The sequence below is a fragment of the Eurytemora carolleeae genome, unplaced genomic scaffold, assembly GCF_000591075.1.
Source record: "Eurytemora carolleeae unplaced genomic scaffold, Eaff_2.0 scaffold809, whole genome shotgun sequence".
Classification (NCBI taxonomy): Eukaryota; Metazoa; Arthropoda; class Copepoda; order Calanoida; family Temoridae; genus Eurytemora; species Eurytemora carolleeae.
The window spans coordinates 43,683-58,388 of NW_019396703.1; the positions used below are offsets into that span (position 1 = coordinate 43,683).

Genomic DNA, 14,706 nt, shown 5'->3' on the forward strand with positions numbered 1-14,706 from the left:
TATATATATATATATATATATATATATATATATATATACACAATAGTGACTTTTTTACAAGTATTTTTTTGAGAAAAAGCCAAGAAATGGAAAAAAGCTTACCTTACGTTCCATGCAAACCACGCATTCTCCAGTATGAAATGTTTCAATGATATTACTAATCGGAGCTGATGGAGCTGAATCGTCGACCGGAGCTGAAGGAACGGAGTCGTCTAGGATAGGTTCCGGAGCTGATGGAGCTGTAGATCCGTTCTGACTGATTAGCATCGTCTCCACGGCTGAGAGTATTTGGTTCCTTGTATATTCACTGTCTACTCCATACTAAATATATTTCAAGATTTAAAATTCAACCATGTCAAATTATTTTAAAACCCGGCCTATGAGAAATGTCCCCCCTCCCATATATATGTAAATACCTGTCTCAGAGTCACGTGATCCGCAAATGACAGCTCTTTGAAGGTAACTTTTTTCCTTGCAAAGATAGGGATAAGTTTCTCCGCTCCTGCTCCAGCTAGAACCCTCCGAACCTGAGCAGAATAAAAATATATAAAGTTAAGTTTTCCACCAAAATGCAGGATTAAGGTTGGATGATTTCTTAAAGTTTGAGACAACAGCCGAGCTGGAAGCATACTGCAGATAAACAGAACTTACAGTGGTCCCAATCTTCTATTGGTACCAAAGGGATTGTTAATATCTCTTTATCTTTGAAACCTGATAATGTAAACCTTTCATATTTAAAACTAATTCATAGTTTGAAATATCTAAGGTCTACGATAATGGCTTGCAAAAATATAGGGATTAGAAGATTAGATTAGCCAAAAACTCAATTCCTTTAAGAGTTACCACCTGATTAGAGAATTATATCAAAGATTAACAACGGTCCTAGAAACAAATGTCTAAAATGTACTTCTTCATTTAATGTTAAAATCCACGAATAACTTTCTGGAACATGGAAACCAGTTCAGAATAAAACTAATATACAGGGTTACCTGCAAAGAATCAGACTTTAATGACGACCCAAAACTCTTTAAATCAGACGATCAGAAGGTTAAAATTTCCTCCTGCATTTAAAACAGTATACTAATGGCTTGCTAAATGATTTGGAAAAAAAATAAACATGATTTTACTTGCAAGGAACAAGGGTAGTACAAAAAAGGACTAAATAAACTCGTACAGTAGTCTTTAAAGTCTCATCCTTTGTGGGTAACCTTGTACATCAGTTGAACAGAGTACTGTTGTTATTTCTTGTGCTGAAAAATAATTTTAAGTATGGTAAACAAAACAGATCTTCCCTCCTCCTCCTACTTCAGTTAATCAACCAGATCTAACTTGGTTATTCCCTATTCAGTCTAAACCCTCCTGCTCTAGCTCTACTCTCCTAGATACACACACACACATCCTAACTAGATTACTCAGTACTAATCAAAATAAATATTTGGATCCTGTATATATATGTATATATATACATGTATACTGAATAGCTCTAGTGGTTTCTAGTTTCCATTATAACCACGTGAATAATAAATAAAATAATTGTAGGGAGAAATTAGGAAAAGAGGCTAAAACTAAACAAAATCAGGGGCGTACGAATACTTTACATAGTATTACTATTATAATCGCTCTGAAAAAATGTGTGATATTTTTAAAAAAGAAATATCTTCTAATTTTTCTTTTTCAAGTATTGATATCAAGTTTTTTATCTTGGAGTGTATTGTTTTATATTAGATTATCTTCAGATGAGTTTTCTTAAAATCTACTCTACTCCAGGTCAAGGTCTATTAAAACTTCACTCCAGGTTTACTGAATCTCTACTCCAGGTCAAGGTCTATTAAAACTATACTCCAGACATACTTAATCTCTACTCCAGGTCAAGGTGTATTTAAACTTTACTCCAGGTTCACTTAATCTCTACTCCAGGTCAAGGTGTATTAAAACTTTACTCCAGGTTTACTTAATCTCTAATCTATCTCAGTATCTACTTTAGGTCCAGGTTTACTAATCTCTACTGTAGTTCAAGGTTTACTTTATCTTTACTCTAGGTCAAGGTTTACTAATCTGAACTCTAGGTCCAGGTTTACTAATCTCTACTCTAGGTCCAGCTTTACAAAGGTTAAGGTTTACTAAGGTCTATCCTACCTGAGGATCTAATTCTCCCTCCATGGTCTGAACTCCGGCAGGTTTAGACTCCATAAGTTTCTGATATTGGATTAACCAGTAGTTTTCTTGGGTCTCAAGTTTACCAGCTTCAATCTCACCCAGGAGATCCTGAACAAGTGACAAGTTTCTTACTTGGTATATAGTACCGGTACTCTGTTTAATGTACAGTGTACATAGTGTACATAATGTTTACTACAAACTTTACATAATATTATTCTATTATGACTAATATCCAGAATAATGACCAATTAGGAAAAATCATTATAATCTTTTTAATTATTGAGTTAAGTCTATACCTATTTACACATTATACATTTAAAAATACACTTCCCAACGGACAACTTCCCAAATGTACATATAAGGTTAGGCCTACTGAGGCGCCACAGACTGCAATTGGGGCCAAGCGCTGCGGTTAGAACAGACTTTGGAAGTTGCCGCTTGGGAAAATATCCTAGGNAGATAATATAGAATGATTACTATGGGTTTGATTAGATAATATAGAATGATTACTATGGGTTTGATTAGAGGATATGGAATGATTACTATGGGTTTGATCAGATAATATAGAATGATTACTATGGGTTTGATCAGAAAATATGGAATGATTACTATGGGTTTGATCATATAATATGGAATTATTACTATGGGTTTGATTAGAGGATATGGAATGATTACTATGGGTTTGATCAGATAATATAGAATGATTACTATGGGTTTGATCATATAATACAGCATGATAACTATAGGTTTGATCAGAGGATATAGAATGATTGCTCTGGGTTTGATCCGATAATACGAAATGATTACTATGGGTTTGATTAGAGGATATGGAAGATAACTATTGGTTTGATTAGAAAATATGGAATGATTACTATGGGTTTGATCAGATAATACAGAATGATTACTATGGGTTTGATCAGATAATATAGAATGATTACTATGGGTTTGATTAGATAATATAGAATGATTACTATGGGTTTGATTAGAGGATATGGAAGATTACTATGGGTTTGATTAGAAAATACAGAATGATTACTAGGGGTTTGATCATATAATATGGAATGATTACTATGGGTTGAATCAGATGATATGTAATGATTACTATGGGTTTGATCAGAAGGTATAGAAAAGGTATACAAATATTTAACCTGGAGATCATCTGCCCTCTCCTTCTTCTTCTGAATAAGATCAAGCAGAAGCTGGGTCAGAGTTTCTCTCTTATCTTTGAGAACCTCGAGTTCAAACTCAACCTTAAAATTGAATGTGATCAGAGAAAAAATAGATAAAAAATAATTGAAAATCAATTATTTTATGAAAAAAGAAGGAACCCTTAAAGAGAAACTTAAAGAAAGTACACACATATAATGTAAAAATAAAACAATACTAAAACAAAGCTTCTCCTAGCCCAGGTTTTTATATACTATAAGATTTCTAATTTCTTTGACAAAAACAATGGTGCAGCAGTATTAATGTGACAAATAAGAAGATTAGGAACAGACAATCAGACAGAGTCAGCAGAAAAGTATCCTTTGATGTTATTGGATTGGATATAACATGATAAGTTTGGATAGAACTGGTTAGGATTGGATAGAACTGGTNGTTAGGATAGGATATAATTGGTTAAGATTAGATAGAATTGGTTAGGATTGTATAGGGTTATTTATAACATTGGATAGGGGAGGATATGATTGAAAATATATGAAAAGGGTTGGGTAGGGTTGGTCAGATTAATCAAAGTTGGATAGGATTAGATTGAACTGGTCAGAACTGGTTAAGAACTGAATTGGATACATTTTGTTAGGATTGGATATGATTATCTAGAATTGGATAGGACTGGTCATGATTTCATAGAGTTGGTTAGGGTTGAAAAGAATGGTTTAGGTTTCGAACAAATTTGGTTTTATGAAAAAGTATTCGTTTTTAAATTGTTCTTTAGTTATGACTAAACCCGCAACTCAATGTGAAAAATATTCCAATTTGATTAAAATATTTAAAGGTTATTCCACTCAAATATGCTGAGTGTACAGAATCTGTGTATAAACCTATTTAACTGGTTCAGGTTGAGAATGATTTATATATTCTATTCTGCTGAGCCAGAAAGAGAAGCAAAACTGTTTCATGGTTCAGATCTCCAGTATTAGATCTTACAGAATATTAATATATAATATAAATTATATGTATTGAGGCTGTATGCAGGACTTAGATAATCAGAGTCGGAGCAAACACAAAACTAATATCAAATAAGACTATCAAGAATTCATACATCCTGGAGGAGGAATCTATATATCCAGGATAGAATTGTATCTAGGATTAAATCCGTAATGTGTCTCTTACTACGGATATTGTAAAGGAATTGTAAAAAACTGTATCCCGGAAATGAACCAAAACTATGAACTGATTGGTTTCAAAAAGATGTACTGCATGTTTCTTGTCAATATATTGTTAAATAAAACTCCCGAGTTTCCTCTTTTGGTCTAGACTTTGCGTAGATATTAATTAAAGAATTCGAAAATGAAATGACTAACCATCTGAAATAATACTTTGGCCCAAAAAATATCTACAAAATTTTCTTAATCTATTCTCGAAACCCGGGTTCCAATACCGGGTTTCATGAAGATACTGCAGTATACTTTTTAAAAACTTAAAATGGAAGATTTTTGGCTGAATATGTTAAGAATTATATATACATATTTTATATAGTACTGCGTATACTGTACACTAAATGTTCAATGCACAATGTGCTATAGAGCTAATGAAAATGTAAATTTTCTTAAAGGATTCTTTTTACTTATTTTGATCATTGATTCAAACAATATTTGAATGTTGGCTAAAGCCCCTTTAATATCATCAATTTATTTATCTTCATCAAAGTTAAATCATTTAATCCAATAAAAAGACAATTTTTTTTGTATTTGGGTTGAACATTTTCTTTTCTGCAAACTCATTTCCTCTGTGTAAAATAAATCTTTCCAGGACAATAAATACAGTTGATTTAAAGAAGAAAAAAAGAAACCGAAATTATCAACTTGTCTTTATAAGTTTCTATTTTCTACAGTTTAGATACAATCAATGTTGTATTCAATCCAATTGCGATAAAGGAAGAGGGAGAAAAAAGTTTTATGATGAAATAAACGGAACATTAAATTAATGATTTTTATATGGGAATCCTCAATCCATCCTTTTTAAAACTCACATTCATCCTACCCTTCGCCATCTCCCACCCCTTTCACTGCTTCTACCCCTATCCTTACTCTTAACCCTGTCAACTGCTCATATCCCAATCCTTGCTCCTAACCCTGTCTCTGCTCCTGCCCTGTCTCTGCTCCTACCCTGTCTCTGCTCCTACCCTGTTCCTACGCCTACCTCTGTCCAGCTCCTACCCCTATCATTGCTCCTACTCTGTCTCTGCTCCTAACCCTTTCTCCGCTCCTAACCTGTTCCTGCGCATACCTCTGTCCAGCTCCTACCCCTATCATTGCTCCTACACTGTCCCTGCTCCTACTCCTGTCCCTGATCCTACCTTGTCCCTGCTCCTTCCTCTTTCCCTACCCTTACCCCTGTCCTTGCTCCTACACCTGTTTCTGCAAATACCCTAGTTCCTGCTTCTACCCCTATCCTTGCTCCTAACCTTATCTCTGTTCCTACCTCTGTTCCTGTCCAGCTCCTACCCCTGTCCCTGCACCTACCCCTACTCCTTTCCATGCTCCTATCCCTTTCCTAGGCAGCATGACTTGGTGCAACAACAAGAACCTGAAAGATATACAAGATTGATTGAACTCCTTGTCCATGCAAAAACCCCTGACCTATCTCTTTATCTCCTAGCCCTGTCCCATCTCCTTTCACTGGTCTCTACTCTCTTCTATACCTTGAGATCTCGTTTCTTCATCTCGACCATGGTGAGTGTCGCCAGCTCCTTTTGGATCAGATCCATCTGTCCACTGATCTCCTATTTACAAGAATTAGAAAGAGAAAAACATTTAATTTCAGAACAATGGATCCATTCTTCTCTTCTAGTTAGCAAGAAAAGAGAATGGAAACTCCGTCCAATACTATTTTTAGACCCTGAGAAGCGAATATCTAGGCTTTAACACGGTTTGATAGGGTGAGCCAGGATTAAGTTTGGCAGGAGAACTCGGGAGACCTGAACCCAAAGTATCCCAGGGGAACCCTGAACCTGGTCCGGAGAAGGATGAGATAAGAACTAGAGAATGGAATATCCAAACTCTTTCATTTTTTGAGGAAATGTAATTCTTCCGACAAAAGCTAAATCTTGCAGTGACAGTTTACATGGAAATCAAGATAAAAGTTTTCGAAACAAACAAAAATATTTTCTAAAGATTTTGAAATCACAACATATTCCCATTTATATTTTTAATGATGAGAGCTATTAGAAACACNGGGGGGGGGGGGGGTGGACAGAGCAGTTTAAAGACGGAGTGTAAAATAAGATCTTTGAAATGGTATGAATTGTAATGTTATATCTTTCACGAGGTAAAAATGGGATCTTGAAACATAAAGAATTTAGATATTTTACCAAACATTTTCTTCCTTATGAAAAGAATCCTGAAAGCAATAAAAATAAAGTGTGGAAGATGCCATTCTAGTCTAGGAACAGAATTCTGCGGGTTTAAAACTTTCATATTAGGATTTCCCCCTCCTCCCCATCATATCCCATCACATTTATATAAACCTAGATCTTCGTAATCTATACATTCTTTGTATCCTTCATTTTTCATATCCCATCATCCATTATATTCCCATTTTTAACAGAAGTGTTATTTTCCATTCCTCCGATTTTCTCCGTTCCATTTAGCTTATACCGCCAATATATTCCATACCTCTCATACCTCCGATAAATTGCATACCTCTCATACCTCCGATAAATTGCATACCTCTCATACCTTCAATACATTCCATACCTCTCATACCTCCGATACATTCCATACCTCTCATACATCCAATACATTTCATACCTCTCATACCTTCAAAACATTCCATACCTCTCATACCTCCAATACATTCCATACCTCTCATACATCCAATACATTCCATACCTCTCATACATCCAATACATTCCATACCTCTCATACCTCCAATACATTCCATACCTCTCATACATCCAATACATTCCATACCTCTCATACATCCAACACATTCCATAACTCTCATACATCCAATACATTCCATACCTCTCACACATCCAACACATTCCATAACTCTCATACATCCAATACATTCCATAACTCTCATACATCCAACACATTCCATAACTCTCATACATCCAATACATTCCATACCTCTCATACATCTAACACATTCCATAACTCTCATACCTCCGATACATTCCATAACTCTCATACATCCAATACATTCCATAACTCTCATACATCCAATACATTCCATACATCTCATAGCTCCAATACATTCCATACATCTCATAGCTCCAATGCATTCCATACCTCCCCACCTTCCATACATTCCATAACTCTCATTACTCAAATACATTTGATACCTCTCATACCTCTCTACCTTCCATACATTACATAACTCTCATACCTTCTACTTATATCTCTCATATTTTTTATACCTACCATCTTCTAAATTCTTCCCTGTCTTGAACAAGATTATTCTCTGGAATATTTGATGTTGAAGGATCATAGTTTAAAATCAAATTCTTCTAATTTCAACAATATCCGTCTAATGCCGAGGGGATTACAGTCAATAAAGGTATAAAATGAAACTGAAAAGATAAAATAGTACACTTTCTAACAAAATAAGTTTAAACCTTGAATTTGAGTTCAAATTTTATAGATCCTGCAGATATGGTTTCGAAACTCAGTAATGATTTAGGATACGGTTTAGAACCTTAGTATTGGTTCAAGCCCTAAGTATACAGTTTAGAATCTATATGAGAATTTTAGTTTATTTTAGAAAAATAGAGTACAATAAATAAAACCTCATGAAAGGTTAAAACACTGATTGTGAGGCTTAGAACCTAAGTATAAGGTTTAGAACCGGAATTTAAGGTTTAGAACCAGAGTTTTAGGTTTAAAACTTGTTTAGAACCTGTAGGAGAAAGTAAAAACCATAAGGCATAAGGTTTAGAATCTATATATTTAGGTTTAGAGCCTATGGGAGAAATTGGGAATCTAAGGGTATAGCATTGAACCTAGGGTAAGAACCATTGTTCATGTTTTAGAAACTTATCATGGGGTTAAAAAAAAAGCTACCTGAACTCTTTGATCCTGGTTGAGAAGCAAAGATTGGAACATTTCTCTCTGATACTTCTCATCCTCCAGTAGTTTCCCAATAAGCTCGTCTTGATGTTTTCCCTTGCTCGTGAGTGCACTCTCCACAGCTTTATCATTCTCTAAACTAGACTTGAGAGCATCCTGAACTATTCCTTGTCTAGCCTCGTACTGTCTTCGTGTCATCTCCTTCTGCAGTTCGTTCTCCATCATCTGCTGCATAGATCCTGAACATGGGGTTATCTATCTAGTCTTCGTCGGTCAGGGTGCAGCAATATGCACTTAATGAGACTGTTCTTGTAAGTTTAAAGGGAGTGTTTCCGAAAAAGGAAAGAGAGGTCCGGCTGAATCATAAAAAAAAAGTCGGATGGGATCGCTACTAATTTTATTTAATGCCCAAGAGCGTAGAGCCCATATAAGTTCACTTAATTGCATTATTCCAATCAAACCATTAATAATTCATCTAAAAAACTGATCATTCACATATTACAATTCATAAATGCAATGTAGATAATATTTCATTGACAGTTCAGAAGGGCGGGAAGAACCCTGAATTTCTACATTATGTTTACACAATATATAATATGTTTAAACTTCAAAGAGAATACAATATTTGGAAAAGTAAAGAATAAATGCTGTTTCCAAAAATTGAATATTACAGGAGAAGAGAATATATTGGAAACATTTTATATTTAGAAATATTGGAAATATTGTATATTTAAAAATATTGAAATATTTTAGGCGGTATTAAAAACAAGCGCTGTCTGAGAGACATCAAATTCTCTAAAATGTTTAAGAGAAAAGTTCTTAATTTTTATATAAACACGGACCAACTTACTGGGACTGTAAACGTATATTTAAGTGAACCTCAGGTGGCATGTCCGATTCACTTTGGTACCCTTCAAAGATTTGTCTGATCAATTATTAACTTGATTTTTCATTTGTAGTTTCTCTGCAAAGTGCGCATTTTTTTACTTCAGAAGCAATGGGAAAATTATCAGAATTAGATACTAGGAAAATGTTTTTCTTCTTCATGTTATTGACCGAAATAAGGTTTCTGAAGGGTTCTGTTGTGAGTTAGGCACTTAAAATGATGCCAACAGTCTTTTGAACAAGATAAAAATAGTGTCCATTAACCAGTCAAGCATAATTCTAGAACTTACTTAGTACTTCCTTCTCCTTGAGCTTGTCCACGTCCTGCTGGTGGATCGTGAACAACTTCTCCATCTCTTCCTTGTCCTTCACCAGGGCCTCCATCACCTGATTAAAGAATAAATTCTTCTCTCAAGATCTTAACATTATTAAAACATTGTTATAGATAATTTCCAAAAGTATGCCCCCAATGATAAATAGTCCACCTTTTGAGGATCTGAATATCTACTCTCCGAAGTGATTAACTCCGAGATAAGAACATCGGTCTGTTTCTCCGCAGAGCTCATCTTACTGAACAGCTGAGATCTCTCCTCATCCTTCTCCTTCTGAAGTTTCTTCATACTCTCATCCTTCTTAGATTCCTCCTACAAATATATATTTTCAAAACGGATTCCCATCCCTTTCAATTCTCTAACTTTTAAGCTGCAGGAACCTTAAGTTGAGAAATCCGGAACTAAAACTTTTAATTTTTAGAAATGAAGTAATTAGAGGAAATGATTACTCGCCTCATTCACCTACCATCTACTTAAATTAATTAAAATGAGGGGGTGGGGGGGTATTTGCAGTATATTAATAAATATATATAAATATACAATGTATATATATATACAATACATCAGACAAATATAGCAACCCTCCCTATGGATCAGGTATATAAATGAAGAAAAAGGAAATAGGAAAATAAAAAGCCGGAAGAATTTCTGTCCATTGTTTCTTAAACATGAATAGAGTTATACACAAGGAATTAACGTTATCTGAGGTGCCACAAAAAATATGGATTAATGCATTCTAATGAGATCACTAATATGAAGTTCCAACCTTAGCATACATTTTTATGAATATGTATTTAATTTCTGAGACTGTGCATTAGTAGAATTAAACTTAATTGATAGTTAAAATTATTTAAAGTTTTTATCATTGAAAATCAATTGTTTTATTCAAAAAAATGCTTTCTAAAAACCTGCGCTAGGTCTTGAAGCAGCTTCTTCTTGTTCTCCATATTCTGCTCTTTTAACCTAATTTCAGCAGCACTAGACTCGTTCTTCTGCTGCTCTAACAAAGCAAACTGCTTCCTCTTCTGTTCCTATAAATACATAATATTTAGATTTGTCAGATCTTAAGAAGTTCTAGGAGTGGTTCTGCCCTTATATAGAGACTTTTCCATCAAGAAAGGTACAATTTTTATTACAAAGTCTGACTTTCTTATAAAAAATTGCGACATCTTCTAAGATTTAATACAATAACGTAATCTATTTAATTTTTTAATCTTATTCCCCCCCCCCCTTCCCCCTAGGTAAAATGAAGAACTGCTAATTCGAATCATAAGCGTTGACAAATTTGCAATAATGTTTTATTAAAAGAGTAAAGAAATAGCTTCTATTTAGTTTTTGTTCCCTGGATGTTTTACTGTCTGTTTCTGCTTTGTTTCCCCTAAATAATATTGCAACAGATGAGTTTAAGAAGTCGTAAACTTTGTTGGATAAGGTCTCATGGATTAGTTTAAGTTAGGCGCAGTTATTCTTTACACAGAATACTTTAGTACAAAGGAATATACAATATATAGTACACAGAATACTTTAGTACAAAGGAATATACAATATATAGTACACAGAATACTTTAGTACAAAGGAATATGCAATATATAGTACACAGAATACTTTAGTACAAAGGAATATACAATATATAGTACACAGAATACTTTAGTACAAAGGAATATACAATATATAGTACACAGAATACTTTGGTACATAAAAATATATAACAAATAGTACACAGAATACTTAAGTACATAGGAATATACAAGACGTAGCCATGGAAATCTATTTCTAAGATATGAATATTGAAAATTTTTATCTCACCTTAATCATTTCCGCCTTGGCGAGATGTGACGTAACTATATCCTGATAGGGATCCAAGGGTGGAGCAGGTTTACTTTCTCCGTTAGCTTGGATCGGAAGGCACTCAGACGGATCAATATATTCTATATCACACTCTGAATACAGAATTATTTAATTAAAATGCGTTCAGCGTAGAACAGAATAGGTTCAGATAAATTTCATTCAAGCATTTACAAAAGAAAAAATTTACAATGACATAAAAGAGAAAAATATATTGTAAAATTTATAGATCTGTCCTACCTCCCCCTCTACCGTAATGTTCGAGTTTGTCAACTGTTGTAAGAAAAGTTAATATATTTTCTGGAAACTATATTTTCCCATTTACAATTCTAAAATGTTCTTTAAAACAATTTTAGAAAATTATTTCTTAAAACGTAAAAGTTTAATAGTCCTCTTACTGTTTAAAGGCGGATAATCTAATTTCATGCTGGTATATCGGGAATATCTCTGCCGTGTAATTAATCGATTAGTGTAATGAGGAAGAATGTGAGAGAAAAGTATAATTGGCTCCGACTACCCGGTGTCGTGCATCAGTTCTCCGCCCCCCTCCCCCCAGCATGAATCCATGAACAGGTTTAACCATTTCTCGACATTTAAAGTGATTTTAAACTATTGAAAATTACGCATATAATTAAAAAATGAATTATCAGGGTGAAAACACAACAAGTTTATACTTTTACTACTTTTGTCCATTGATATTAGATGTTTAAGTGTTTAAACGTCGCTTTTAATGTCTACAATTGTATTAAAATGGTTAAAATAATAGGATGGAAAGAGTTGTCGCAGGGGAGGAACTGGTGCATGACACCGGCTCTACAAATAATTAGGTTTAATGCTGACCTTTGCACAGAAACCTCATTATTGCCTCAGTGCCTTGGTTCACAATATCGGAGCTAGGATAGGAGATATGTTTAGGATCCAGGAGCAGGTTCACTAGGCATCTAAACCCGGAGAACTCAACCGGAATCTTCTTTAGTTTAGGATTATTCCGCAGGTCTAGCGTGGTTAGGTTGCTCAGGGAGGAGAGGGAGGTGGGGAGCTCCTTTAAACAGTTCCCGGAGAGATTGAGCGTTCGAAGCTGTTTCAAGGATCCCAGGGAGATGGGTAGCTGCTTTAATTTATTATTCTCCAGATTTAAGGTCTGAAACAAAATAGAATAGTCAATTTATCCAAACAAGAATATATTGATGGAGTATATTAGCATATATTAAAAGGTTTCTGAATAAATTGTAATAATTTAGAATATATTGGAGTATATTTGGAGCATATTTGGAATATGTTGGAGTATATTTGGAGCATATTTGGAATATTTTGGAGTATATTTAGAATACAAAAAAATTATTTTTGAATTGTAACAAGTTACAAAGGCGATCAAAAATTAAGTTTAAATAAACAAAAAATCGTTTTACCCGATAATATCATCAAACAACAAGATAGATAGAGAAAACATATGTCTACAGCCTTCGTCGTGAATATCAATACAATGAAGACGATTTTTAATTTCGATTTTTATTTCTACCAATGTTTTCTATACAGCATGGATTGTATACCCACAAACATGGAAACAAAGAGAAGCTGCCAATTAACAGCTTCATTTTGTTTACTTCTAAACTTGTAATTAAAAAACTTGTTAGAAATTAATCGAAAAGTCGTCGTTATTGTATTGATAAAAACGCCACTGTATCTACATATATATTTGGCTTGTCTATCAGTAGAACGGCTAAACTGATAGGGCCAAAAAAATTGGGTCCTTATATGTCCCCCGTAACGGTTTATTGCCAGTCAAAAATTCCCATTCCCCCTCCCCCAAAAAAAAATAAAAAGTCGTCCCCCCCCCCAAAAAAATAAAACTTTTTTTAATTTTAATTTTCAAAAACAGACTTGAAGACAAACCCAACAAACCGCTATGTTAATGCTAGAAATGTGGAACGTAAAACACCTACAGTAAGCCTATTGTTACATAAATAAAAACTCATTGTATCTAGATGCTATACTGATACCCCTGTAAATTTCTTTCCCGCTATATAATACAGGACAAGAATGAAATAAATACTTAATTTTCTATCCGAGCTCTCAAAATATATTTCAAATAGAAAGCTATAAATGTCGATCAGAATTGATAAATAAAATCTAAACTAGGGTTTTAAGCAAAAAATATTGTGGCCTTAATACATGCATGTTGTGCCACTAAACATGATAATTGAAGACGACCTTTGAATATAAATAAGATAATTGAAGACGACCTTTGAATATAAATAAATATCTTTATTCAGCCAAGTTACATATTATAACAGAGCTGGGATATTTTTTGTTTGATACTCATAATCCCGAAACCTTAATCTCAATGCTTGATCTCTTCTTATCAGTTTTTAATGAAGGGTAGGATTACCACGGTATATCGAATAAAGATTAAATTAATCTCTAGATTAACAAAAGATTAAGGTAAATTTTCTTTAAAGGCAGTTTTAAATGCGATAAAACAATGAACTTAATTGTGAATATTATATGTTTTTTGTGTGTAAAGGAATTGAGTTTTTGCCACAAACTCTGATTTTCTAATCCTTTTATCTTTGCAACTAAAAGTAGTAGACCTTAGATATTTCAAACTATAGATAATCAACGGTTTACAAAATCAGGTTGCAAAGATATAAGAATTAGAAAATTTGATCTTGTGGCAAAGACTCAATTCCTTAGCAAGCAAAAAATATATTAGAGAGAAATGAACCACATTTTAACAATTTGTGATGGAGCAATATAAACTTTTATCTTACATATATCCAGTAGATATTCCCTATAGTATCGTGTGAATAGAAGAACTTTCCAGAAAGATGGAAAAGTTTAAATTTATTTTGTCAAGTTTAGGTAGTTTCTGATAACATTTATCTTCCTGGAACACAACCAGAAAATATGGATCTTTCAACATTTGGAATTCTGATTTTTTTCCTTAGAAAATCCGATAACAATAAACAACTGTATTCAAGGATTTGGCAAATTTGATTGCTTTAATTGGTGGATTTTTAAAGGGATTGAGTCATTGTAACAAACTCAAATTTTCTAAATCCTATATCTTTGCAACCTGATGATGTACCCTTTGATATTTATGGTCTGCAACATTGGGTTGCTGAGATGTGAGGATTAAAAAAAAAACGAGACGATTTTTCTTTTATCTGACCAGCCATAAACCAGCCATAAACCAACTATAAACCAGCCATAAACCAGCCATAAACCAGCCATAAACCAACCATAAACCA

General features: G+C 33.8%; 1 protein-coding gene across 2 annotated transcripts in view; it reads right to left on the reverse strand.

Moving 5' to 3' along the window:
* Positions 1-14,706, reverse strand: part of LOC111707582 (E3 ubiquitin-protein ligase LRSAM1) — a 31,687-nt gene that overhangs the window by 3,967 nt on the left and 13,014 nt on the right. For both annotated transcript variants that reach the window (XM_023480708.1, XM_023480707.1), the window contains exons 6-16: positions 12,296-12,596; positions 11,417-11,550; positions 10,519-10,641; positions 9,764-9,922; positions 9,569-9,665; positions 8,388-8,632; positions 6,023-6,103; positions 3,306-3,407; positions 2,137-2,265; positions 417-527; positions 103-321 (exon numbers count right to left, since the gene is read on the reverse strand). In XM_023480708.1, coding sequence (XP_023336476.1) covers positions 103-321; positions 417-527; positions 2,137-2,265; positions 3,306-3,407; positions 6,023-6,103; positions 8,388-8,632; positions 9,569-9,665; positions 9,764-9,922; positions 10,519-10,641; positions 11,417-11,550; positions 12,296-12,596 — 1,701 coding nt within the window. The remainder of the gene's footprint in view (positions 1-102; positions 322-416; positions 528-2,136; positions 2,266-3,305; positions 3,408-6,022; positions 6,104-8,387; positions 8,633-9,568; positions 9,666-9,763; positions 9,923-10,518; positions 10,642-11,416; positions 11,551-12,295; positions 12,597-14,706) is intronic.